Genomic DNA, 25382 nt, shown 5'->3' on the forward strand with positions numbered 1-25382 from the left:
TAAAATGTTTTGGGCAAGCTTGGCGTGGGCCGAAAATGGTCGAAGGGTCGTTCGGGTTATCAGTCTGGTTATTTCGTGGGTTCGGGGCACGACAGCTTGGTTCGGGAACCGTGTTTATGTTCGAAAACCGTGACATTTTTTTTTCTCATACAATATGTTCGAAAACCGAATTGTTCGAGAAGGGAGTCGTTCGAGAACCGAGGTACCACTGTACTTTTAAGGCTTAATCTGATGAAATTAGTTTTTTTTTTGCTCGTTAAGTGTTGTTATAGATCTTGAATACAAATCTAGGTGAGATATAAGTTCAAAATTTAATTTTTTTTAAATGTTTCTAAACCACAATATGTTGATGCAATACAAAAATCTAATTTATTGAATTTTATGTGTGTTACTTTGTCTTATTTTGTTTTCATCAGGGATGTATTTATATCCTTTACATGGTTATGTGAATTAATGTCTATATTAGTGTATTCAGTTTCAAGAGTTATTGGAACTTAAATTTATTTTAATGTTTTAATTTTGGAACTGCTCTTACGAGTTGAAATAAATTTTCTATTTCATCGGCTCAGTTAAGCCTTCAGTTTGTTTGCTTCTTTTATATTATGTTCGGATTAAAAGTCTACATGCAAAAAAAAAAAAACCGTTTTGTCATCATTTGTGAGAGGAACTGAAGAATAAATAAAACAGAAACACAAATGCATAACTGAAACTTATTCCACAAATGCCTTCAGTCAACTTCATTTCATAATGCTTTTATTCCAAGGGCAAATTTATAACACGCTAAAAAATAGTTTAATTATCCACTACAACTTGTGATTAGGGCGAAGAAAACAAAAAGGCTGTCATCATAAATCTAACTGAATATCGTGAAACTTTGTCATCTTCACATGGGACAATCTTCCATTTCTATACACATATCATTATGTCTAACCATCCCTTCGGGACAGAAGCAACCTGGTATGCAAAGCTCATCAGTATCACATTCGTCATCCTCGCATGTTGTTGGACACGGGGCGCAGTCATACCATTGCAAGCCACCCATGCATTCTCCTTCATTATTCAGATCCATGTTATCATCTGTGTATTAGAGACAGAAACTTATTACAAATATACCTTTTCACTTCTCAGTTGTGCTTGATGACTCGTATTACTTATTTACATATTAATATTGTTGTATTTTCACTGTCCACCTGGTGGACTAAAATATTCATTACAGTTACAGTGGTAACTAGAGCAATCTAAGTTGCAATACGATACTGTTCAAACACAATCCCTAGAACTCAGTACGCTTTATGGGATTCCAATAAATGTATGCATTACGAGATACAACAGTGGTAAAACAAGGATTAACTGGTAATTGATGTGCCTAAAAGTTTAGGCTGACAGCCGACGAACGTGTCTTAAAATATTTTATAAACAGCTATGATAAAGTAAGTCACTGATAAGTCATTACATGAAAATGTACTTACATGGCATGGTTTGTATTCGTAAAGTCTACCATATCTAATTAATAAATACATGTATACATTGGCGTTTAAATAGTGTTTATAATTAATATTACCAACACTTAGAACGTACCATTCTGTGCCGAAATACTGACAATAAGGATAGCACAACATAGTAACACAGCAGTCTTCATCGTGTATTCTGTCTTGCCTAAAAAAACAGCATGTTCAAAACATTAAACCTTTTTCATTATATCAAAGTGATGTTAATAATAGAAACGTCTAGGAGATACTTAAAGAAAGGTTTGCATTCAGAAAAAAATGTCAGCTTTATACGCATGCTCATTAAAAAATATTCATCACTCCATCTTCCATAAGAAAAAGGCAAAAAGTGTGTTGTTTCTGAACAAAACATTGATGATTAACTGGTAAATATCAAGTAATATGTGATATAAAGTTTAGATCCGAGGAAACACGAGTTTATAAACAAACAGAATAAGACACTTTCACGTTTTCTCGTTAGTCCAAATTACTTTCGTGTTGTTTGTGTTTATATTCGGCCCCGCTAGTACAGCGGTAAGTCTACGGATTTACAACGCTAAAATCAGGAGTTCGATTCCTCTCGATGGGCTCAGCAGATAGCCCGATGTGGCTTTGCTATAAGAAAACACACGCTGCTTATATTCAGTGTTTGTGAAAGTAATTTTTAAAGACGTGCATGCTGACTTATCTTTGTGTGTTTCTTTTAGCTGAATTTCGCGCAAAATTGCCTAAGAGTTACCTATACTTGTCGCCCCTAGTTTCGAAGTGATAGAAGAGAGGGAAAGTAGATAGTCAACACCACCGGCCACCAATGCTTTGTCTACTCTTTACTAAAGAATAGTGGGATTCATCGTCACATGACTGAAAGACTGCAAGTCAAGGTCATTGACCAACAAGCACTTATCTTCGTGCCAGAGTAAAAATGGGGTTTTTAACAGAAGTGACAATGAGTTATCCAGTTATTACATTGGCTTAAAACGTACTTGCTGCTGAGCTAAGAAAAGTTTCACATAACATTAGCTTGTTACTGAGAAGAAAAAAAAAAGTCTTCACTTTGAAAAACCTCGTCGAAATAAACTCGAAACTTGTGACCAACCATAAAATATTTTAGAAAAAAGAAAAATAGTAAAATAAATCATTTATAAACATGATTTACTAACAAATAAGTTTGATTCAGTGCATGAAGACGACAGGTATTCTAAAAAAATATTTCTTCTAATTGTGTCTCATATAATTTTCCACTGATTTTTAAATTAGTGACGAATTAAAAGGTCACTTAGTCAGTTTAGCTTAAACTGGTCGTAAATGACAAGCATTTCTTGTTTAAACATTTAATTTTTATGACATAATATAGTTTCGAAGGATAAATGATTTAAGTATAGAAAACTAACAACATGTTTACCTGAAGGGAATAGTTCTTATAAGGCTGCTGAATGATCTTCTGCGAAGTTCGTCGCAAGTAGTTTATATACAGTTTTGGTTTTAACCGTTTTGATCTACAGCAATCAATATGCAGTAGAAACAAGCGAAGGTCCGTCTCTTGGTCATCATTCCTCACGTGATACCTTTGTTTTCTTCCCGGATACAGTTTTATATTTCTATTTGCAGATTGTGTTTACGATAACATCAGGGCTCATAAAAGAAAGGCGGAAATTCCCAAAAAATGAATGACTTTAAAATCCGCGATGTTTTTGGTAAACGACATTTTTCAAAGATGATTTTCCTGTGTTATTGTTACAGCTTTGTTGTTCTATCATGTAGCACAATGACGAGATATCAAAGTTACATAGGATCTGTATAGTGCCGAAACTAAGAGGCTTTAATATTCTACGAAGTTCGTAAACCGGAAATATTAGATCACACAGTTGAAGTAGAGGTTATACAAAAAAGAAATAATGTTGGTAGACTATATTGACAGGTACACAATGTATGAACTACAGGTGGAAATGAATGCCTCACACTGGTATTTTGATTCATTATTATGTTGGGAGAAAAATGGTAATACAAGAGGAAAAACATAACAATGAGTTTTATAGACTTGCTATACTTAGGTGGATAGTAAAGTCAATTGTTGTTAAATTGGGGTGCTTTTATTTGAAAAGTAAAGTGTATAGAATTTAACATCTGATATTAAATTCAATGTCTGATGAGCCACAAATTTTAGAGTTTAAATATTATTTTTATTTTATTATGGTATCAAAAAATCCTCTTTTAGCTTAGAGATAAGTCTGATTGTTTGTTTGTTTGTTTTTTTGAATTTCGCACAAAGCTACTCAAGGGCTACCTGTGCTAGCCGTCCCAATTTAGCAGAGTAAGACTAGAGGGAAGGCAGCTAGTCATCACCACCCACCGCCAACTCTTGGGCTACTCTTTTACCAACGAATATGGGATTGACCGTCACATTATAACGCCCCCACGGCTGAAAAGGCGAGCATGTTTGGCGCGACGGGGTTGCGAACCCGCGACCCTCAGGATTACGAGTCGCACGCCATAACACGCTTGGCCATGCTGGGCCCAAACACAAACATTGTTTTAATTTTTTCTTGTTATTTTGTTCAAAGTTGTATAAGATTATTCGTATATTTTGTAATGTGTATCTGTGTACTATATTATCAGTGCTGTTTCCACGTTGTTACAGACCAAATCAGTGCTTCATTTTCAAGTAAAATTCACAGTCAACACAGTTAACAGGTACAGCAGTCCGATGTTAAACGTTTTGTTTTTATAAAAACTCGTAATAAACTCAAACTTAGAGACAAGCCAGGAACTCATCAAACTTTGATCTCACACAGCCCGGCCTGAAATGCAAGTTAGATTAAACTAGTGAAAAATCATTTAAGGAAGTTCAATAATGACCATAAAACTTCATTTATGACGCATAAAAGCTAAATACGTCAGCAACATCACTTATAAACACACGAACGGTGTCTTGCAGGAAGGTAAGCCGGCTAGTGTATTATGGGTAACAAGTCACTCCGGCTGGTAAAATTATGTCTTGTGGTGATTACATAAGCCGCTTAAATAAACAGCATAAGGTTTTTAAGGTTACATAAACACGCCGGATGAAGAAGATAATACATTGTATAGTTACACAAGTTGGGTATATGGGCGAGACAGTATGTATTAAATAATTATAACTAATTCTCACTACAGTGACCAGTCTTGACAGAAAACGCATAAAAATTAACTTAAAACCGAGTGAATGGAAATGGAGAAACACAAGTTGTAAGTTTCATTTACGTATTAGTTGCTTATTTCTAACCTAGACACTGTAGAATATATACAAGTTATAAAAGTCTATAACCACTGTAGTTGTACTTATGTTTTTTATAACTAAAGGTGCCTCTTTTTTTTTATTCTTCTTCCCTGAAGAGATTTTTAAATACCACAAATGACAAGAAGATGTTATATTTGCATTTAGGTGTAATATGTATTTACTATATATACATCATACTATTTATTATATAATTCTAGTTTAAATGATGGTTTGAATTTCGTGCAAAGCTACTCGAGGGCTATCGATAGCCGCCCCTAATTTAGAAGTATAAGACTACTAACTAGTCATCACCACGCAGAGTCAACTGTTGGGCTCTTCTTTTACTAATGAATAATTGGACTGACCGTCACATTATAACGCATACACACCTGAATGGGTGAGCACATTTAGTGTGACGGGGATTTGAACCCGCGACCCTCTGATTACAAGTTGAGTACTTTAACCACCTGGCCGTTCAGTCGAAGTATTTTTGATATCTTTCGGAATATCTAAATACGACATTTTGTGTCTCGTTCGCAACTATGTTAGTCTAAGATTCGATTGTTTCCTGCACGCGAGGTAAAGTAAACATTGTATAAGTGTTTCGAAATCAGTTTGACTGGAAAATGTTTTCTTTACAACGAAACTACACAACGAACTAATTAACTTTAATTTCGCTTTTGTTTATTCGCGTTTTCATTTCTGCGAGATAGTTCGGACTGACGTAACAAGTATACATGTGTGTATATTTTAACTATAAATTTAAAACATAGAAAAAAAAATGTCTTCCCAAATAGCTCAGCAGTATTTCCGCGGACTTACAACGCTAAAGAACGGGTTTTCATATTCGTGGTGGTTGAAGCATAGATAGCTCACTATGTAACTTTGTTCTTAAGTAATACAAAAGTAAATGTATTTTTCAAAGATATAAAACTAGTCTAGATAATTTACGACTAATTAATTTTTTCATTCGTCTGACGTAACGTTTTCTAAATGTTGGATATGTTTATTATCTAGATAATTACAAGTGTACCTTCTATATAAAAATAATATTTTTCAACATTATTTCCAATTAGCTTTTGGGGCACATTATTGTTATTGTGCGTCAACAAATTTCTGAATTAATACATTTTCAAATGTTTTAGTCCAATCAATCCGTCAGTTTTACTTTATTGTTTGATGTTGAATAAATAGGCGACAGACAGCTTCTTCGTTTATAATCAATTAAGATATTTGTGAGAAGAATTAAAGTAAAAATTCATCGACAGTCTATTGTAATGTTACGTGACCTTTGTACCCCTTCTGTTACACATACAAGATGGCTTCGATAAGTCTACCGAAATAAGAACAACATGCATTCATAATTAACTCAAAAAAGTATACATCCAAAGTATACATTGAACTGACTAAAGCAAGCGCCAATTCAGCTTTTCTTTAAGGAATTATAACCTAAAATGTCACAGCTTAGTGTTGAAGAAAAGATATCTTTTAACATCAGGTCATCCCATAAGTAATGTCCAAAAATTTAATACAGAAAGTACATCATCATTTCTGTCTTTGTAGAAGGCTTTAATGACTAAAATATGTAGTAGAACATGTATAAAAATGTTCAGACAAATAAAAGAAACTAACCCAACTAAGCTTTTTCAGATCATTAATGAAATAAACCGTTATGAAGATTAATGTGTCTGAGGAGCACATTAGGTATATAATGCTTTATGAGTTTAAAAAAGGCAATAGTACAGCAGAAACTACACGAACTATTCAAGGTGTTTATGGTGCGGAGTCTGTCAATGAAAGAAAATGTCGAAGGTGGTTTCAGGAGTTCAGATCAGGTGACTACAGCTTAAGTGATGCGCCACGTTCAGGTCGTACTGTTGAGTTTAATGATGACTTGCTGCTGGCTGCACATGATGAAGATTGTGCTGTAACGATTGAAGAACTAGCATAAAAGCTTAATTCAACCCATTCAACAGTTCACCGTCATCTGCAACAGCTTGGAAATGTGTCAAAACTTGTAAAATGGGTCCCCCATGACTTGACAGAAGCCAACCATAGAGGAAGACATTTGCACTTCTCTGTTCTCTCGTGAACGTAAATCACCTTTTTGGACAGGTTAGTGACTGGAGATGAAAAATGGATATTTTAAAAAAATTGTTTGCAGAACTATTTTGATGGAAAAGAGCTTGGAACACATGAAGATGTCAAAACTACCCTCTCGACATTCTTTTCCTCCAAACCCCAAGATTTTTACAGAAGTGACATTCAGAAGCTTGTGAATCGTTGGCAGGAAGTAATTAATAATAATGCAACATACATTATTTATTAAATTGTATTAAAAGCCTTTGAAATCCTTTCCTTTTTCTTAACCTAAAATCGGATATTGCTTAAGGGAACATCTGATAGAATCTTATTTTTAACATACACAATATATAACAAATATTTAAGTACAATATGAACAATAAGTCTTCAAGAACTGTTATTTTATAATTAATATCATAAGTTATACTATCTTACTGCTTCTGCTACTGGCGAAAATATGTTATGAAAAAATATGAATTATTCATCAAATTAAACCGCATATGGAATCAACAAGGAACAATATACAAGATATTTCAGTATGTGCATCTATCTTCTTCAGGTGTAAAAGAAGAAAGACACATCAGTTGAAAGTGCTAGGTTTTAATTTTTTGTGTTTGTGTATGATTTACAAAATGTTTTCTGGTCCTACGTGTCTTTTACTGTAATTGTCAAAATTGTCTTAGAGCATTCTAAAACAAACCAAAATGTGACAGTTTCATATTTATCCTTACACACAGGGATGTTGTTAGTGATTTGTAAATGGTAACAATGTTGATAGAAGTCAATAAATGAGTATATTATTCGATTACTAGGAGTAGCGCCAAAGAGGGAGTCAGAAGGGGACAACGTACCCACCCCAATCTGATCTGCAACTAGCCACATTTTACTAGTTATGCTGTAAACAATACTAAAAACATCAAACGAATCATTAACTGAAAATTACACAACTTCAATTTTATTGATAGGTCGTTTATTAACTTTCAATTCACAATAAATAATTTAGTTTTCATATTTATTCGTATTGAACCATTTACCTCAAATTACCAGTTAAATAAATAAATACAAACATTTTTTTATTCAAACAGCAGTTGTTAAATATTTCTAAGTAGATAAATTAACTAGTTTTTTGTTCATTATTAATTATATGAACTTCTTTTTCCAACTTTTTATGCAGTGGATTGAAAAAAATGTCAGAAATAATAAAAATAGAAAACATATTTGATGATCATTTATCTCGTTCAAAGTTGCGAGTTACTTTATTTATGGCAATAAATATGCGTGGAAATGAGGTTAACCTATTGTTTAATACTATAATTCACAACAACTTCCTTTTTGTGAATAATAATCAACTACATGTTCATGGAGAGACTTTGCTCCATTTTGCCTGAGAAGCAGATGAACCAAATTTCCACGAGAGAGGCATCCAATGCTACATAGACTGGTCCTAAGACCAGTAACCTACCTAAGTGTCCCTTGAGAATGGAGTCACAGTAATTGAAAATGCCCATTTAGTATTCTGTTGTGTACTGTGGAAAAATTCGAGTAAATTACCACCATCTACTGTAATTAAACGTACTGTTTCGGCTGACTAATTTGTTTGGGTGGTGGTACTGTCACTGCTGTTCTGTAATTATTGACATTTGTTTATTCACTTTTTTGGTGGCCATTGGTATATTAAGTGAATCGGAAGTTGCTGTAACTATATTTGTTTCTGTTGCCTTACACCCAAAAGCAGATATCAAACTGCCAAAACATCTTACCCTGTTGGTTTATGATTGTGTAAGTAGTACTGATTTAACTCAGTGAATCATTGGTTAAGTATATTAATACCAGGCGTATATTAGGACTGAATGCGTAGATACAAGATACACAAGTCCAATAAAGCCATTGCTTCCTTGGCTTTTATTGAACAGTAGGGATATAACGGGATATAAAGATATAATTATACAACCATTAGAAAGTAACTGGTCATCACAAATAGTGACTATCAAAGAGTAGGACGCCATGCTTAGATTCTATGTTGATTTTGGGTGCCTTTCCATTTCTATAGAGACAGATGAGTTTCTAAATGTACTGGATTACATCCATTGGTTTAACACTAAACATTGACTCATTATATTGACAAGTAGAGCTAGATAACGAAAGTAAGCAAAATACTTCTTTCAGTATCGAGATAGGCCATATAAATCATATGTCATATAATTCAGCCTGATTTGTGTCCATTATTTTTAGTTGCATGTTTCAATTTGCTGCTGAAAACCTGCACATAATTATTTGACAAATAGGAGAGACAGGTTTAAAATTTAAATCAGGAAAGTGTTAACTTCTGTGCGTTAATGGAAATATACTCTTCAAAAAAAAAAAAAACGCAAAAAGGATATTTTTGTTATTTTAAAGAGAAATATATGTAATAACGTTACAAGCTCAGAGTATGTGATGTTACACGTGTTAAGGCACTGATTGTCAGACCAAAATGACAATAAACGTTGTGCACTTTGAAAACGTAGGAAAACATCGGATTTTTCGCCAAAACGCATTCGTGTACAATACATTTGTTTGAGAGATCTGCATGTTCTGCAAGTGCAACATGTGCAAAATCCCTATAAAAGTGACGGGTTCTCAGTTTCCATAGCTCAATGTTAAGCCACCGACACGCAATACAGTTACGCCAAGACTGATTGAAGCACAACGCAACAACGCCATTGGTCGCTTGGAAGCAGGCGAATATCGATCAGATGTTGCCAGAGCTGTGAATGTCCACCCAAGCACCATCACAAGGCTATGGAATCGTCACCAACGACATGGATCAACTCGTGACCGTCCACGATTTGGCAGACCTCGTGTGACCACGCCCGCACAAGATCGCTTCTTCCGGTTACGTCACCTTTGGGATAAGACCACCACTGCGACGTCTACTGCCTCAACCATACCAGGGCTGCGTAGGATTTCCGATCAGACCGTACGCAACCGTCGACGAAATTCTTAGGCCCCATGTGCAACCCATCATGGTGAACGTCAACGACGTTTTTCAACATGACAACGCCCGTCCTCACACAGCCCGACTCACCACTGTCTTCTTGAGACACCACAACATCAACGTTCTTCCCTGGCCCTCCAGATCACCAGATTTAAACCCCATCGAACATCTTTTGGACGAGTTGGACCGACGACTGCGAAGGCGACAACCTCAACCGCAGACTCTACCTCAGCTTGCAGCAGCTTTGCAGGCTGAGTGGACAGCCATTCCACAGGATGTGATTCGTCATCTCATCGCTTCCATGGGCAGGAGATGCCAAGCAGTTATTGATGTTCACGGGGGGCATACTCGTTATTGACGTTGAGTGACGTTAAACTTTAACTAGTGAGCGTGGACTTCGCCTTTGCAGACTTTGGATATTCAGCACTGAATGTGCAAAGTTTCACACATGTCATACAGAACTACCAGGAATAAACTTGTTAACAATTTGTCTCAAATTTTGCCTTTTGCGTTTCTTTTTTTGAAGAGTATAGTTAGTTACATTGTTTGAAAGGATAGAGTATCAATGAACTTTGTGATGATTAAACAACTTAGTTATTGCTCTCAAGCCAAGCCACTATATATATAAAAAACTCAAATCGTCCTAGGTCTTGTATCATGACACCAATGATTTGTAGCGAACATCAATTACTTTAGGATTGCTGCACCAGAGTCTGTTTCGATTAAAATTGAAATGAGCTTTAGATATAGAACTTTGACCATTTATCTTCAATATTAAAGTGTGTTTCAACAGAAACTCTAGTGCTAACATATCCAAAACAGGAGTTATATTCCTGTTGGGTACTGAATCCAATCATAGTGTATTTGGATCAGTACTATTGCAGTGGTAGGAAAGAGTACAACATTTAATTTATGGATTAAATTAAATTGTCTCCCACTGAGAGGGTGTTAAGTCTACGGAGTTACAACGTTAAAATTTACTAATGTTTGATATTGGTATATATAAATATATATATATTCAGTTCTTTAGTTGCATCGCTACTTTTAAGCTTAGAAATGCATAAAGGTTTCGTATGGCGTTACCGATGATGTGGATAACACCTCTTCTTCAAGGGCGATGATATTGTAGTTTTATCTGTATAATCGCATATTCTTTCAGTCTAAAATATAACTTAAACATAATTTTCTTAGATAATTCCTGCAAAATTTCTGTAAAAAAGCGTCATTCAACGTTTAATATATTTGACCATTTTTTTACTTGTTGTTATTACTGTAAATAAATATTGATGTTATTGTGTTTAGTTTCTTTCCTGCATCTCATTCCAGGAAACTTTAAATATTTTCTCCCTCAAACCTCTAAATATTAAAGGGATTACTTTTACCGTTTCATATACCAAAGGTCAAGGATTCAATCCAGTCCATATCCATTTGATTCATTAATTATGTCAAACTATGTTTCAGTTGTTAAATAATTTTAGGATATCTATAATACCCGAAACACGTGTTTATCTCATAGTTATGGAATATTAAAATTTTAATGTAATATTTATACATTTTCCACTGTTGCAATATCGGGTGGAAATTGGGTTGTGGGAAAGACGACACCTTGTGTAAGAGAAAGACTAATCGAGTAATCTCATATCAACAACATTCTTTAGTGGCGATATGTGAGATAATAAGAATGTTAGAGTGAAAGAAATATTACAGCACTTTCAAAGATACTTTATTTTACTTCATAATATTATCTTACATGACAGTACTTTTCTTTTGAGTGTTGTTAGTTAAAAAAAATTAAAATGGGACCAGCAGTGGATGCAGTGCTACCTGTAAGTGTAAATAACTTTTTGAGATTTCTTAACTAATGTAATAACTGTTTTTAAGTATTATGTTAAAAATAACTATATGTTATTGACACTATATGTTATTATTGTTTACTGTTTTTTTTTTTTTTTTGCATTTTAAAATGTGCTATTGTGCATCCTTTACTTTAACCTGAAATTTGGGATAAGGATATATAACGATATTCATTTTAGTTCAGAAACTGGCAGTGTGCATTTTTAATTTTATGATTTGTTAACTTAAGAACTTAAGAAGACATAAGAAGAAACCAAATAGTAATGAATTAGTATGAAATAGGAACTTAACAATTCCACTAGATCCATATGTAGTTTAATAAAATATTTGAAATTTATCTTTTGACTTTAATTTTACTTCAGTGTATGAATAACTAGTATATATAACATTTTAAATGTTTTGTTTACTTACCTAGAACTTGATGTCTTCAAATTAATTCCATGATATTATTATCAATGCTGTTTTGCATTTTAATATTTATTAGGCACTGAAGTGTCTATTGCAATACTGCTTTCAGTTATAGCTTAATATTAACATATATAATATTCATATATGAAGCCCAACTTATTTATTTCTCTTCTGAAAAATATTGAGAACTTGACACTGTTTGATTGAAAAATAAAATTTGTAATTTAAATTTATTAATAATATTAATACAGTTGTACACAGATAATCTGCTAGTACAATGAAAAGACATTACTTACATACTCGTACAAAATTAATGAAATATTTTAAAAAGTAAATTACTAGTAGAGTGAAGAATAAAAATGAATTTAATAAACTTGTTTAGGTTTTGCTTTTAGAAAAATTGGAACACCTAAGGGGTTAATGCCCAATCTTTTGTTTTTAAAAAAAAATATTGACAACTTGGAAAGGGTTCAGAGGTAGGCTACGAAGATGGAAGATTATCTTTCAGATGATTTTATTTTGAGAACAAGTTTTGGGTATCTCATTAAAGTTTTGAAGATTATCCAAGGGATCTGTAGGATATATTTGTGCTATATTCTGAAGACTGTAAGACAAAACACAAGTTTAAATTTAAAAGAGACAGCTAAGACTTTGACAGTTTCATTATTTTAACAGGGTAATTGACTTTTATAATTATTTGCCACTCACAGTAGTTCATGCTAGCAATTTTTGGGTGTGAAAGAGGTGAACTCATAATGTCATGATAAAAGAAGGGCAGGTTTAATTCTTAGCTTTTCTCAAGGGTGTGTGTACAAGAACAGATCTTTACTTATAAAAAAAAAAAAAAACATTAGCCACCTTATAAACTAATAAAACCTTTTATCAGTTATCTTTATAGTTAGGATTTCTATTTCAGTGTTCTTGTATAATGAGATCTGACTTGTGAGCAACAAGGATACTAACAGCTTCTCATTGTTTCTTTGAAATGAAAGCTTAGCAACTCTCAAAATATGTGGGATTAATTATGGAATAATATTAACATTGAGGTGCTAAATCATTTGTGATAGAAATTAAAACATGGGTCTAGCATAAACTTTGTTTTTAAAACAAAGTAAAGGTAGCTGATATCAGCCAAGATGTTTGCAAACTTAATTACAATTCTTCAAAGTTTGACACCAGTTTGACTGTTAGTGATTTCAGAAAAAAAACTGACTAAGGAATATGTTAACACTCCTACGAAAAGTGGGGCCTATTAGGAGTGTTAAAACATTTTTATTTAAAATTATTGTATGAATATTCATATCTGTTTCTTAAATTTAGTAACAGAATAATATTTTGCAATTTTAATTTACAGATTTCTGCCAGTTGTGACAAAAGCAACACAGTTATTTTTAATGCATCTAAGAATGAGCTCTTTAAGCTGAATGATGGACTGAAAACTATGCAAAGAAGATTGAAGAACAACTGGAAGGTTATAAGGTATATGGAATACCTCTTCCATGCACATAAATGTTAACAGTTAACCATATTAAATGAATTTAAACTGTATAAAGATCCAGTTGAATTCCAATTTATATATAATAAAGATGAGTGAATTGATTTTGTACTGTATCCTGTGTAAGGACTTTAAAACTATCTTTAACAAAGCTAAATGATTTACTTTTTTAAGGGTACGAACAACATCTAGATCATGTAATAAGCAGGAAGAATCTGTTAAAACTTGCTTTTAGTACTGTAGAGTATATCTCCTTGTCTTCTGAATAAATTAGAGTAACTATTTCACTAAGTGTCTGCAGATTAATTCTGTTGATATAAATCACATGTTTGTAGACTGCCAATTTCTGAATTATTTATGGGATGCTTATTTTGATCAAATGGATAAAAACTTTAAAATTCTAACTACAGACACAAGCAACAAAAATATTGTCAATGAACTCAGAATTAACTGACAGAATTTTCAAACTTTTACTCTAATTTAACATTGTAGTGACCTTTTAATTAAAAAAGGTGATTATGACCAATCTGAAATAGCAAGAGAGAGAATAGAGTAATTAATTTATCCTTATAAATGTATATTTGTCTAAAGAATTGAATTACAGAAAAGTAGGCATGTTAATAAAATTTGAGCTAAATTGAGCAGAAAAGTTTTACACAATTCCTAAAGCTAACTTTAACCCTGTTGTTATGGTCATGGGTTGAAGGCCACGTTGTTGCATTTGTTGACTCGAGTTCAAAATTTTTATCAAACTACTTTTTTATGAATTTATATCATTAAGTTGGATATCAAACTGTAGATTATAGTTCAAATTATTTATATTATACTTTATTTAATTTCTTAATTTAAAAGTAAATATTTAAAAAAAACCTAAACATTGACCTTTGTGTATTGCATGGTATGTTAAATGCAACACTGGTTCAAAGTAAATGTTTGTAATGTCAAAATACAAAGCCTGTAATTTTGTATGAATTAGGAACTCAAATTACTAATATTTTAAAGCTAGAATATAAAATAAAAACCTCCTATCTTTTCTGTGTAATATCATTAAAGTAGTGAATCAAACACAGAGGCTCCCTTTTTATCTCCTTCAAATTTTGGACGTGGTCCCTTGTATTTACTTAATTCTATATATGATATGTAAATACCCAATTAAAAGCTCAGAATGTATATTATCAAAAATTGTAGTATAAATATTTGTGTGGTTACAAGCTGGGTGGATTTCACCCAAACAGTAATGGTAGGGTGAACCTATAAAATTCAGTTTTAATTAAGGCTAAGAAATGACTGTTAGTCATCTTTTACTTGAATAATATAGTCTCAGTAGAAATAGATGTTGTATGTATGATTTAGCAAAGCTAGAACAATGTTATAATCCAGTTACATAATAAAATAGGATTAAGTGTATTTCAATGACTAGTTTGCCAAACTGTGGAGCTGGGTTCGATGGTTTGCATTCCATTATCCACCCTCTTCTAAAGGAAAACTAATGTCTCTCATTTTGTGGCCATGCATGAATCATAATGGTAATGGTTAGATCCCACTTGTTTGATCTGTAAAGAGTAGGTCAAGAGTTCACAGTGGATGGTGTTGATTATCTGTCATTCCTCTAGTCTAATATTCTGAAATTATGGATGACTATTGCAGGTAGCTGTGAGAAAATGGCAACTAAAGTTGTACTACTGGTTAGGCCCTAATTTTTTTATGTACACACATATTTATTCAGCTTCATTCAGTTATATATCTTTGTCTTAAATTTTTCGTCTTATAAACTGCACTTCTATATAAAATTATGTATAACTATTCAGTAACAATGAATAATGCTAGTATGTGTTCTATAAGTGATCTGGTTAATTCAACAGAACTAATATCTTTAATACTTGATTATTCACAGAAATAGTATGTGAAATTTGTTGTTCAAGTTGTTTTTTTGGTATTTCAACAAGTAGCAGATTATAGCTTGAATTAAATACTATTGATCATCAGATTGCTTTACTTGTGTCTTGCCTTAAGTAACTGATATCAGAATGTTTTTGTATAATTAGAATAATAATTGTATCAAACACCTTTCAGGTTATAATTTTATTTTGGCCATACATTTTCACATGACTCATAGGATAGTTTAATTTTAACTCTGTATTCTTACACAACTCCCTTTTTAAGGGGTTAGAATTGAATTATTAAAAGTTATAAAATGATTTAAGTCAAACATGGTAATAAAATAGACACTTTAATAATTGGTAGTTGCCACCACCTAATCATTAGTCACTGGTTATAATTTGTGTTCTAAACTAAACACATTCAGTCTTGAAAATTAGGTGCAGAAGGCTGAATTAAAAGTTATCCAAACTGAGATTAAACTGAGTGTTGTTAGGAATACAAAATTGTTTCACTTTTTAAAGTGTAAAAGATATCAGTTCTGTAACCCCAGCTCTTTCTTTTAGTCTCTCATTTTTGTCTTTTCTGAAAATTTGTTATATAATTTTAAAATATTACAGAAGTAAATTACTTAAAGTTTTAGCTACATTTTTGGAATTTGTGCTTGTAGGTTTTATTTAGGAAATGTTTTTAAATACAGTGTGTAAATGAAATATAAAATGTATTAAACTACAAATAACTGCAAGTGAAAATTTACTTGCAAAAAAAATTTTCAATAAGTTAATTTATGTTTATTTTGTCAGCAACAAAGAAGATATTACACAAGATTCACTTTCTCAAGCAACAGTTTTTGTTTTGCCAGGACCAAGAGAAAAATTTACAGAATCAGAGGTTAGCTGTTATTTGTATTTAGACTGGCCTGAATAAATGAACACATTCAGATTTGTTATCAGCTGTTGTCATATCATACCTTTATGGCTTGGTAGGTGATTGTTAAATGTAGCCATGCAACCATTGAGTCCAGGCTTATTTTAATTTTATGTCCTTTATGCATACTGATTTTGGATCATTTGTATCAACAATTAAATGTTATAGCAAATATATTCTGCTGAAATTATATTTTGTAATATATTCATGAGTGTATTTGATCTTCCATATGTAAGGATATACAAGCATGTGTTGCTTCTTTCAGATAAACCAAGGACAGTACTGTTTCAGTTTTGATATCAAAATGTTTTTGTAATTACTTTTGAGTGGCTGTACTTTTTGTATAATTTGTTAATGTAATTGTATTATGTGTTCTTTGAGGTTTATTTCCTTTATGATCAGCAGTAGCACACTGCTCGAGTGGCCCAAGAAACTCATCAATCAGAACTGAGGTCCATAGCACTATTATTATATAATTAAGATAATTATCACCAGAGTTATAGTTTAAATTATGATAATTAGCATTCATTCATGAGGAAACCTTTTTTTCTGGGTTATTTTCAAAATTATTTTTTTCTTGTTACAAAGTAAAAGGAATTACTTATCATCTGTTTATACCATTAAGTTTAAAAATGCATGCAAAATAATTCCATGTCTGTACTTTCTTGTATTTGTATCTGTGGCATGAATATGTCATTAATATTTTATTACATTTCAAATAAAATATAACAACTTTTCAGTATTTTTTATAAGATGTATAGGGAAAGAAAACCATTTACAGTTTATGCTTTTTTCATATTTTAATTATGTTAAGTTATGTTATTTAGATTTCTATAGATATTAATACTAACTGTTTTCAAACAGTTCAAAGTGAATGTACTAGTATCTGCAGCTAACACTACCCTTTGTTGGACTAAATAAATATGCATGGAAAGTTTTGTGATCACAGAAACAAGGGTAACAGTAAGTAGTTTAATTTACTGACAAATTGAGAACACTGTATTTTCACTTTGGTTGCAGATAATACTTTGTAATAAGTTGTATAAATAACATCGTCGATAAACATAAAATTAACTATTCAGCATGAATTTAAAAAAATGTAAGTTTAAACATGCAAAAATTAATGCTGAGCATGTTATTGTAATTAGCATTGGTTTTTATTCAATCAAGTAACAGAGGGGAAAGAAGTTTTTAATGTTGAAAATATAAATTGAAAATAAAAGAAGTGAAAGATATATAGTTCTTGAAGTTGGTGAAAGATATTAATGAAACATTATACAATCATTCTGTGCACAAAACTTTTAAGAAAGTAACTCATTCATTCTTTTTTGTACAAACAGTTTTAATGTACTTTTTGTTGGTCTTGTTTGGAAGACAAAATCAGTGGATGCACAGTTAAAAGTTATCGAAGTGGGTAATTTTTCTAACGTAGTGCTGATCAGACAGTATTTTTTTGGTGTGTTGAAAAACAATCCTCACTCGTACTTGCTACTCAGTATCGGAGTTCAGTATTGTATTTCAGCAGAAATTTGAGCATTATCAAAACTCATTTACCACACAATTTTACCACCTTCAAATGGGTGCATCCTGCTTCAAGGGAAAAACTGTACCACTGACTAAACAAACTTGTAGACAATTAAAATTAACCAAACTTGCATATTTTTATTTTGGATTAAGCTTGGTGTGCTTTAAACAAAAACATTAGTGCATGCAAATTTCTTGAAATTTGTTCTGAGCATAATGTGGTACTTGTGCTTTAGGAGGAGAGTCAAGATAATTTTGAACAAACTAGTTCTTATTTGGCCTTGTAACTTCAATTCTAGTGCAGTTTTGTATGGTTAACCAATCACTGTTTCTCAAACTTGGTTGTCTTTGTGAGATATTGCCTCTATCTAAGCTTGAGAAGTAATAAGTTTTTTTTGTTTCTGTCCTCTTTTAATTTTTATAAGTCATTATAGATTTTACTTGAATGGAAATTCTTGTAGGTATTTTTTTCGAAGAAAAGATATTTGTGATCAGTTACAAAAATTACACTTCTGACTTTTGTTTTTTGTTGAAAGCTCATTTTATTATTTTTTACTTTGGTTGAGTTATGATGGTCCAGTACAATATGAAAACAAATGTTTTCTGTGGAACAAGAATAGATATGCTTAGTTAAATCATTTAACATTCAATCATTTTAGGTTTCCATTTGCTAACGAGTTGGCTGTGGTAGCTTTGTGGTTATATATATCAGTGTTATGATTGAAAATTCAGTGTCCAAAACTGAAACCTTGTAATAAATTATACAATGAAAATTAAAACAAGAATAATAAAAACAAATTTTTATTATTTATTTTATTTTAATCAAATAATTAAACTTTCTTATGTTAACCCCACAATCTTTGTTATAATATCTCCTCCTGTGGGGAGAAAAATGAAAAAACAAAACTAATGAATAAATAAGAAAGCTGAAAAACTAAAACCAGTACTGATGTCAGTAAGTTCTTTGTGGTCTTTGAAGTCGAACAAAATAATGGCAGACCTCCAGACACTTGGTGCATGTTTGACATAAGTATATACTCTAGGTGAAGGTTGTTCAAACTTCTAGTAAGCTTATGTGTAATGAAATGTATAGTAGCAGTTAGTTTTGACTGCATATTGGCATACATGCAGTATGGTGGTTCGTGACATAAAATAAGGAACTTGCTCTTAATGTTGTTGCAAAAATGTATTACAAAGGAGGTTTTACTAGTGAATCTATTAGATGCTACATCAGGCCTTGTGTGAACTGCTGCTTAACTGAAGGTTAGTGATTAATAATTCTGGGTGGATGACTGATCTCAAACTGCTTGATTTTGAAACACTTAAAACATCAAGACTGAGACCTGGGGGATTCACACCAAGGCAGAAACATTCCAAAGGGTTGTCTCATGACCCACAACACTGATATGTATATATAAATGAATATTGGTTGTCTCAAAACAGGCTCAGCACAGCCAGGTGGGTTAAAGTGTTCAACTTGTAATTTGAGGGTTGTGGGTTTGAATCCCAGTCTCACCAAACATGCTTGCCCTTTCAGCCATGGGGGCATTATAATGTGATGGTCAATCCCACTATTCGTTGGTAAAAGAGTAGCCCAAGAGTTGGCGGTGGGTGGTGATGACTAGCTGCCTTCCCTCTAGTCTTACACTTCTAAATTAGGGACGGCTAGCACAGATAGCCCTCAAGTAGCTTTACACGAAATTCAAAACAAACAAATACATGTCTCAAGACCCACAACACTGATATGTGTATATAAATGAATATGGGTTGTCTCAAGACCTACAACACTGATATGCATGTACAGGGTGTCCCAAAAAATGTATACACACTTTGAATGATTATAAACACAATAATTTATTAATATATATCTAGGTTTTATAATCCAAGTTTAAGAAGACAAGTGTTAGAATCATTTGAGTTATTGCAAGTGTTTGAACTGATGACCATTCTGATCCAGGCACTGCTGATAATGCAGACAGATGGAATTGCAAACTTCACGAATCATTTCATTTGGAATTTGGGTGCATTACAAGTTTTGTGCTATAAACCTTATTTTTGACATATCCCCATTTAAAAAAAAAAAGGCCAAAGGTGTGAGGTCTGGTGAACATATGGGAAATTCAGTGCTACCTCTTTGCCCAATCCATCTGTTCGACAAATTTTTGTCAAGATAGGCCCTCACATTATGATGGTAGTGGAGAGGTGCTCCATCTTGCTGAAAATAAAACTATTCATCTCCAAATTCCTCTCAAATGTGTGGCACAACAGCTTTTTGCAGCAAGTTCAGATAAACAAGACAAGTGACTGTGTTTTCAAAAAAGAATGATCCAATAATGCCCAACACTGATAATCCACAACACACTGTAATCCTTGGTATGTTTACATGGTGTTCATCTGTAACGTGGATTCTGAGGTGCCCAGTAGGTGCAATTGTGGCAATTAACTGAGCCATCTAACTTAAATGTAGCCTCATTGCTCCAGACAATCTTGTTCGGAAACTGTGTATCCTCTGCAGATTTTGTCAGATGCCACTCACAAAATTTAATTCTCTGGTCAGGTTCACCTTCAGTGAGGGCATGGACTAATGCTGAAATAAAACTTTTCCAATGAATGTGCTTCAACATGCAATGGACACTCAATGTTAGGATTCCTGTCCCATGGGCTGTTTGCAGAACAGATTTTATTGGAGATCAGTGGAGACTTTCCAACAGCTCTGCTTCTCTTGTGGGACTGGTAGATGACCATGGTCTTCCAGAACACCCTTTATGGACGTCTTGAACAGTTCCATTTGTTTCAAACTTATCTCTGATGCGAGTAATGGTGGGTTGCATTGGTGGATCTATTTGAAACTCCCTTCTAAACCATCTTTGCACTTCAGCTATGTTTTCACACTTCCAGTAACACTTTAAGATAAATTTCCTTTTCTCAAATTGACTTAAATTTTCTTATGTGTTTAGCAAAACTTGCTTTAAGGAGGATCAACCATTGGTGGGACTTTCAACACCATATATACCAGTTATTGAAACAACAAATTCAACAATAAGTTCTTAATAGTACTATATCATATGTCCAGCAATGGCTAGTCATTCTTGGTCAGTTAACTGTGGAGAGAAAGAGTAATAACACTAACTTAGAAAGATACAAGTGTAAGGAACAAGTACTATATTTGTGGTTTAGTTCAAACATAGTTTTGTTATTTCAAAAACAAAAGTGATGTATTGTTTATTAATGAAATATTGGTATCCTAGCAATGCTTTGAAACATGTTTCAGAAGGAAGGGTTAAACAGTTGGATACATATCCTAATGAATCATGTTCTTTATATCAAAAGAGGAAGAATTTATCAGGTACTTTGGATAAAATGCATTAATGATTAAAATATCACCTTTGAATTTCAAGACTGTTCATTTTAAAGAAATGGCAACTGAAACTAAAGAAGATATAAGAATATACAAGCTAAATATAAAGATATTGGACTACAAAGTAGGCCCATATTTTATTTGATAACATAGCAGTATAATTAGAAGAGCAGAAATGTGAACTTAAGAGAGGTTTTCAATAATGGATATTGGAATATCCAAAAAATTATGACAACATTCCCAAAGGTTCTATAAAGGAGTACTGATGTATTCACCAAAAGAATGTAGACAGTTGACCAATAGTGGCATCTGTATTCTGAGTGTTAAGATAGTGTTTTACTTTTCTGTGTTCTTTTTAAATGGTGTTGTTTTGAGGGATCCCTTCAATGGGTCAAAGGGCCTTTCTTCTAGCCTAAAAGAGCATGAACACTTACCGTGTATACACCTTGATGTCTTGACAGAACCTGAAAGTAGGGATCAGTGATGATAAAACTATAAGTAGTCTTAACATGGAATTAGTTTTAAGGGAAAATGATTTCTGTAGATCTGTGAAGCTACTTCCTCACATTTTAAGAATGCTTGCACAACTTAAAAGCCAGTATTGATTACTGTAGAGGAAAAGCTATGATAAGGTAAGCAGTATGAAGACCAAAAGGTAAGGCATGCAGCACAGAATGCTGGACATCAACAAAAGAGCACTGTTCATGCCGTGTAGCAGTCTTAGCCCTAAAGTGTTTGTACTGGTTTCTGTGATATTTCGTGAATTGCTACAGCATATTTTTATCTTCATTTGTTCTACTTGGCACTGATCCATTTTCTAAATGCATATTACCCAACTTACTATTACTCGACTATCTGCTGGAAGTATCATATTGAAAGCATTAAAGTCCTTCAACATCAACTCTGTTACATTCAAGGTGCCTTCAAAGTGCTGGTAGATCAGTAAAAGGACAGTACAGTTGCATCACAGAAAAGAGGCCTTGCTCAAGAGTTTCCTTCAGGCCACTTTATAGTGTGTCTTGTACCATAAAATAATGTTTTGTTTTATATCAGTGCAAACAAAATGTTTCTGTGCATCATTGCAGTAGTGTACGTCTTTAAACGTGAAATCCACTAGGTGTTCAAATTTCCAAAATATTGTGTAGAAGACAGGTTTGCATCAGTTCATTCTTTTGCAGAAAAGAATAAAATGGTGTTTGACAATGAACATAAAGATGATGTTGCCAAAATTCTGGAGGAAAGGGTTAATTAAGATGTCTTCTTTCTGCTAATTAATGCAACTGTAACTAATATGAATGATAGGTTTTCTCAATTTGAACTATGCTGTAATTTGCTGTGCTTATAAGACTTGCTTGCATATTTTTTCATTTGACAGCATGCAATTTTTGTGTGTAGAAAAACAGAAATGTTTGGGAATCTAGAATAGGTTTTCTCAATTTGAAATATGCTGTAATTTGTTTGGCTTTCTTCTTTAGTGTTATAGAAATAGACAAGTTCATAAATATTGGTAAAATTGTCACTGATGGATGATGACAACATTAGCTGCCTTCCATTAAGTCTTTACTACCAAGTTAGGGATAGCCACTACAAATAACCCTCATATAACTTTATGTGAAATTCAGAAAACAGTAACTGATTAAAATACAGTTTTCTGTGTTATTAAATAAACACCTGATGGAAAAGTGCAAAGGGAAGACATACAAATGATTAATTAAAATCTCCAACAAAGGAAAGCATTTGTAACTGAACTTTAAAAAACATATCACAGTGAAGTAGTTTCAAAATCTATGAATTCATGTGAATACCACATATAAAAAGGTATTTTGGTTGCAAACTGTATTATATGTAGAAAATTCTTTTGTTCCAGAAGTAGGGGCCTGGCATGGCCAGGTGGTTAAGGTGCTCATCTCGTAATCTGAAGGTTGTGGGTTCAAATCTTCATCACACCAAACATGCTTGCCCTTTCAGCTTTTGGGCCATTATAAAGTGACAGTTAGTCTTACTATTTGTTGGTAAAAGAGTAGCCCAAGAGTTGGTGGTGGGTAGTAATGACTAGCTGCCTTCTCTGTAATCTTACACTGCTAAATTAAGGACAGCTAGTGCAGATAACCCTTGTGTAGCTTTGTATGAAATTCAGTAAACAAACACATTGCAGTAGGACAAACTGTACAATACATCTGTTGAATCAATACATGCTGGACCAATATAATTAATGGTATATGTTGTCTATAAAATGTAAGGATAGTATTTGAATTTTTTCTTTCTTCTTGTATTAAAATTTATTTTAACATTTATTTGTAAATACTACTTAAAAATAAAATATCAGTTGAAATATTAAACATTATTTTCAAAACATACAAGGAATGTATGATATAATTTCCTAAGGCATGAAATGGAACCAGTTTATGCATGTTACATCGGCTATTGTTATTTTTTATTCATTATGCTGATAAAATAATCTTTTATGCAGTGATTTGTTTTTAGTTTTTTGTGTTTCACTTATAATCCACTTTTATCGTATTTTCCTGAATATCATGCACATTTTTTTCCTTCTAAATACCTCCAAAAAATTCACTGCACATTATATCAAAATATATGTTAATTATTGTACTGAAAGTTACTACTGAAAATCTTTAAAACATTGTTAAAAATTTCAAAAATGTTGACACTGATAATGGCATGCTGTTGGAACTAGAAGAGGATGAAGTAAGGTTGTGACTGTTCTAATGATGATGAAAATTTGTGTGAAGATGAATGACTAGTTTTGTGTGTTACCACATACAAACTGTTCCATAAACTTTGTAAAATTGACACATGAGTAATTTCAATAAATGCTTGTTTACTGTATTTAGAACCTAAATGTATAAAACAAATTTTTCAATTTTACTTTTTAAAATTGGGTGCATTATATTTGGGTAGATATGATATTTTACTTACTTGAAAATTACAAACATAAAACTATTATTGTACTTGTTTTTTCTTTAATTTCAACAGTTTAATTATATGAGGAAGTACTTGGAGTCTGGCGGAAGTATTTTTGTTCTGCTTGGCGAAGGGGGGGAGAAGAGATTTCAGACAAACATAAATTTCTTCTTGGAAGAATATGGAATCATGGTTAACCATGGTAAGTTGATACCAGTGCATTCAGATACACTTTTACACTTGTAGTGAGTGGTTTTTCCTTTCAAATTTACAAAATGTATCTTCATATATTAATGAAATTTGAGCATTCACTATTTATAGATGTAAAGAATGTAGTGTGTAATAAATTAAACTTTAAGTATTCATAGGTTTTATATGTTTCTACTGAATGATGAAAATCTAGTAGCATTCAAGACGTAATGGAAATTTATACTAACAATGATCTAATGAGGAATAAGAAACTTGAGAGTCTCTCTTAAAGTAAACTTGTTTATTTGATATAAAAAATTCTAAACTTCCTATTACCTGGTAAATGTTCACTAATTTTATGTACAGTGAATATTTTAAAACTTTCATCTGTTGCCTGGTATGGCCAGGAAGTTATATCACCCGACCTGCAATCTGAGGGTTGTGGGTTTGAATCCCCATCCACCAAATTTACCTTTTCAGCTGTGGGGCTGTTCTAATATGATAGTCAGTCCCATTTGTTATTGGTGAAAGAGTGGCCAATAGTTTGTGGTCGGCTGTGATGACTAGGAGCCTACTCTCTTGTCTTTCACTCCTAAATTAGGGATAAAGGATGCAGATAACCCTATTGTAGCTTTGCGTAACATTCAAAACAAAACACTATCTGTTCATGCCATGCAATAACTAATTAATTTTTTTTATTATATTGAAAATCTTAATTCATCATTTTATTCTACAAGAACCACATCAAACTGGTTGATTTAGATGAAAAACGTTTTTTTAGAATTATGAATATTAGGGAATTCACACCTACTGAACTTAATGAACATTATTTTTTTCTATGAATATTAATTGAATACCAAATATTTGCACCAAATCTCATATTTTTGAACAGCCATAAAAATTAATAATTTTGGCAATAAATGTAAATAAAAATAAAATATTTCTTTTGTTAAGACTTAACATAGTTTGGTAGAAGTTAGAGGTTACAATGTTTGAGCTTTATGAAGTTTAGGAAAAAAAACAGA

The 25382-nt window shown here is 32.5% G+C and overlaps 2 protein-coding genes across 2 annotated transcripts in view; one reads left to right on the forward strand and one right to left on the reverse strand.

Annotated features, from left to right (window-relative positions):
* Positions 1–736: 736 nt before the first annotated feature.
* Positions 737–2994, reverse strand: LOC143238697 (von Willebrand factor-like). Its single transcript, XM_076479152.1, has 3 exons — positions 2890–2994; positions 1579–1656; positions 737–1077 (listed from the first exon to the last, which is right to left on the reverse strand). The coding sequence occupies exons 2-3, from the start codon at positions 1637–1639 to the stop codon at positions 884–886; spliced, it is 255 nt and encodes an 84-aa protein (XP_076335267.1). The 5' UTR covers positions 1640–1656; positions 2890–2994; the 3' UTR covers positions 737–883.
* Positions 2995–11375: 8381 nt separating this feature from the next.
* The window catches only part of IFT52 (intraflagellar transport 52), a 29067-nt gene continuing 15060 nt past the window's right edge, over positions 11376–25382 (forward strand). Inside the window, exons 1-4 of the mRNA XM_076476206.1 lie at positions 11376–11628; positions 13419–13543; positions 16241–16328; positions 24241–24370. Coding sequence (XP_076332321.1) covers positions 11599–11628; positions 13419–13543; positions 16241–16328; positions 24241–24370 — 373 coding nt within the window. The 5' untranslated portion in view covers positions 11376–11598. The remainder of the gene's footprint in view (positions 11629–13418; positions 13544–16240; positions 16329–24240; positions 24371–25382) is intronic.

This window comes from Tachypleus tridentatus, chromosome 13 (genome assembly GCF_004210375.1).
Source record: "Tachypleus tridentatus isolate NWPU-2018 chromosome 13, ASM421037v1, whole genome shotgun sequence".
In the NCBI taxonomy this organism is placed as follows: domain Eukaryota; kingdom Metazoa; phylum Arthropoda; class Merostomata; order Xiphosura; family Limulidae; genus Tachypleus; species Tachypleus tridentatus.